Here is a 4051-nt window from a genome sequence, read left to right on the forward strand (position 1 = left end):
TGTCAAAATATGTTGGATGAATTAATATAAAAATCAACTTAATAAATACATACTAAATGATAGAGAATGATTTTTATATTAATTTATCTAATCATATGACACGTCATTTTGTATAAAAGACTTTGTATATAATCTGTAAGTATAGTATAATTCTTTAAGTTTATCATATTAAAAATAAAATATTATACATCTAAACAGTAAACACTCAAATTTAATGAGAAACTACCTACCATGACTCTTGTCTCTAAACAAACCCTTGGCAAGTGACGGAGTTTGAAATTTCTTTTGGGGGCAGAAGTGTAATGATCAATGAATGTGTAGTTAAACAAAAATTTAGAAGTTGCATTTATTGGGGTTGAAGTGTCTAGTTTAACAAATAAGGGAGTTCAAATGGTAAAAACTTAATATTTAGGGATGAAAGGAAAACTTTAGGGTCTGTTTAACGTAGAGTTTAAATATAATATATCGATCTACATGCATATATTCTTTATACTAAAGAAATTATGAAATAAAAGAATATTAACCAAGTAGCCTTGAGTTGAGAGCAAGGCAAATATGGAACCAAAGAATCAAAGAAGCCTTGAGAGCCAGGCAAAATCAATTCATTTCTCTTTTGTATTTGAATTGCGCTTTATTCAGTTAACTTTTCTCTTTTGTATAACTGCTGTCTTAGTAATTCTTCAAATTAAGCCACAAATTTAATCCAAAATACCAAATGGAACATTGGAAATAGTTTATGAAAATTCCTCTGTTTTGTAGAATAGTTGAAAAGATTCTTTAACTCACTTTGTAAGGATGGAACCAAGAAGCCTTGAGACCAAAGGCAAAGGATGGAAGTATTCTAAGAGATGAATTACATACCATTCATTTTGCTTTCCTACATTCTATCCATCATTATTCACCCTCAATCTCTCAACAATCAGAAACACACAAAATTAACAACATGGAAATTGTTACTTCAACTGTAGGTTCAATTGCCGAGAACATTTTCAACCGCCTGTTCGATGCAGCAGGCCGTCAGCTCGGTTACTTGTTTCACTACAACGACAACATCGAAGCATTAAGAAAGCAAACTCAGAAACTTGCAGGTATCCGAGACAGGGTACAAGGACAAATTGAAGCTGCTGAAAGGAATCTTGAAATTATTGAAACTGATGTGCAGAGCTGGATGGCAGAAGTTGATAAAATCTCTGCCGAAGCTGCAAAGTTTTTGGAAGATGAAGTCAATGCAAACAAGAGGTGTCTTAGCGGGTGGTGTATTAATCCCAGATCCCGTTACAGATTCAGTAAGGAGGCGAATAAGAAGAATCTTGCGATTTCTCAGCTCCAAAAAGATGGGAAATTTGAGAAGGTATCTCGTCCTGCTCCTCCTCCAGGAATTATTTCTTCGTCTGAGGTATTTTCTGGAACTTTTGAATCCAGAAAATCAATTATGAAGCAAATCTTGGAGGCCTTGAGAGATGACAACGTCAGTATCATTGGAGTGTGTGGGATGGGCGGTGTGGGTAAGACCACACTAGTGACAGAAATCGGCAAACAAGCAAAGGCAGATAAGCGATATGATGTTGTGGTGATGACAACTGTGTCTCAAACCGTAAAACCTACATGAAATAATCACAAATGAGGAAGCATCAGCATCAGCAGCACAGAGGATTGTGTTTCCTAGTTTGTCCTCTCTGTACCTTGAAAGTCTAGATAACATTTCTTGTTTAGCTCAGGTTCATATTCTATTGAATTCCCAGCTTTGAGTATCTTCAGATTTATAGATGTCGAAATTAGAAGATCTTTAGTTAGGGAGAACCATGACACCAAAGCTCAACAAAGTCGTGATATATTATGAAGAACGATGGATGGTGACCTTAACTCCACCGTGCAACAAATGTTCATAAAAAGGGTATGTGAATTGATTGCTCATAGTTAACAATTGAAAATATTTCACTATTTGAAAAAAAAGAATGAAACTTAAATGCAAAATATATTTTTTTATTTACCACCGAATGATTGATGCTAATTTTGAAAATAGAGCATTGATCAAAAATATATGTTTTTAGACTATGTGAATCTGAATTGCCATTCAAAACTCAAATGGTGTTTTAATCTTTGAAAATTATTTTGTATTAAGTTGGTCAAATACATAATTTATCTAAAAATCTAATTGTTTTTTGCAGGAGGAAAAGGACAAGAAGGCAACGCTTAGTCACAATGTAAATGGTATGAATCAATTGATTAATAAAAAGAACTTATAATGTAAAAAAAAGGAAAATATTAGGTAAATGTCTCTTTTTGTTTAAAAAAAATTGATTGTTTGTGCTTATTATTTTGTTTGAATCACAAGAAGACAGTGATGATGATGATGAGATGATGATGTGATGACGACGACGACGACGATGACGAAATGATGACGACACGATGAGAAGAAAGGGAAGAAAGAAGAGGGAGGAGGTAGGTATATGATGATGGTATAATCAACATTGTCTCGTCATTATCTATTTGTGGTTGTCTTAGTAAATATTTTTGTTTGATGATGATGAGCCTTAGTTTCATATGCATAGATGCTTCCAAATTTGGAAAATTTCAGGGAAAACAGAGCATTGATCAAATAAATCTGAATTGCCATTAAACTTGAAATTTGTTTTAATGCTTGAAAAGGTTTGGTATCATAATACTAGTTCTTCTTAAATTATGTTTATTGCACAAATATTAATAAGTTAATCATCTTTAGTTGCTAGATACATATATTATCTAAAAATCTGATTTTTTTGCAAAGGAAAGAGACAACAGTTAGCACACAATTAAATGGTATGAATCATGTTTGACTAATCAATAACTTTTCCAATAAATGATTTTTAAGTAGAATATTATATAAAAATTTATAGTAATTTGAGTTGATTTTTCATAACAAGTTACAGTTTTAATTAAACAAAAAAGAGAAACAAGTTTCGCTTTCAAATAACTTAATTATTTGTGCTTATTATTTTGTTTAATCAGAAAACCAACTGATGATGAAGAGAAGAAGAAGAAGAGTGGTAATTAATGATGGTTTAAATTAAGATATGTCTTATTTGATGCTTTAAATATTAATGCTAATTTTAGGGACTATAACAGATATTATTGAGGATGGGTGTTGAGTTGTCTTAGTCAATATTTTATGCTCTCAAACAAAGGTGTTGGAAAAAAAACTACATATATAAGAATGAATGCTTTCAATAACCAAAAATCCTTGAGAAGAGAAATGTTTTAAATGGCTTTAATATAAAGAAATCAAATTAACCATAATTGGATGCAGGAAATGGAAAAGAATAGAAGCAAGGCGCAGAGAAGCCAGATGGATTTCCTGAAAAACTTCAACTTAGACTTGATTCTGCAATACCTACTGGTATGAATCTATTTACCAACTGCAATATCATCAAATTTGTAAGATTAAATGAAAATAACCTTAAAAAAAAGTTAATTTTTTTTATTATAATATTGTTTTGTAGAGAAGGCTAACATTGAGAAAGTATAACGAGCAAAGCGCAAAAGATGATGTTTAATTTCTTCATTTCTAGCTATGCAGAGACTTTGGGATGTTTATTAATAACTCAATTCAATTGTAGAATAAGTAAGTGATTGTTGTTATAATATTTTACTATTTGAACAATATTTGGATGTAAAATACTTTGAGTAATGCTATGCTTACTCACAATCCACTAACAATCTTACAATCCTGGAAAATATAACGCATAGTACAGGTACCATACGCATAGTACCCGTACTATGCCATTATATTTATCAGGATAGTAAGATGGTTAGTAAGATTGTGAATAGCATAGTTTTATTGAAGTACTTTTTCTTTCTTCAACTGTTTGATTAATGTCATTTTATTATGTCCTCGCCATAGCCACAACATATATAGTTTGCTTAGATTCATGTCAGAAAATTGTAATGGAAGGTTCATGGGAAAACAGATGTTCAAATGGTTGAACAAAGAGATCAAATCCAATGGGATTTTACCAGCTTTATACCACTATTTTCATCATCATATCATAACAGTGGGGAATTTCATCTGGTA

At 31.5% G+C, this 4051-nt stretch overlaps 1 protein-coding gene across 1 annotated transcript; it reads left to right on the forward strand.

Annotated features, from left to right (window-relative positions):
* Positions 1-943: 943 nt before the first annotated feature.
* LOC116135122 (putative disease resistance protein At5g05400) lies at positions 944-1609 on the forward strand. The gene has a single exon (XM_031420828.1). It carries the CDS (start codon positions 944-946, stop codon positions 1607-1609), a length of 666 nt encoding a protein of 221 aa, XP_031276688.1.
* Positions 1610-4051: the final 2442 nt, after the last annotated feature.

This window comes from Pistacia vera, unplaced genomic scaffold (genome assembly GCF_008641045.1).
Source record: "Pistacia vera cultivar Batoury unplaced genomic scaffold, PisVer_v2 Contig294, whole genome shotgun sequence".
NCBI classification, from domain to species: domain Eukaryota; kingdom Viridiplantae; phylum Streptophyta; class Magnoliopsida; order Sapindales; family Anacardiaceae; genus Pistacia; species Pistacia vera.

Excerpts from the sequence above, each read along its gene's own strand:
- LOC116135122 (XM_031420828.1), top strand. The coding sequence starts at position 944 with ATGGAAATTGTTACTTCAACTGTAGGTTCAATTGCCGAGAACATTTTC.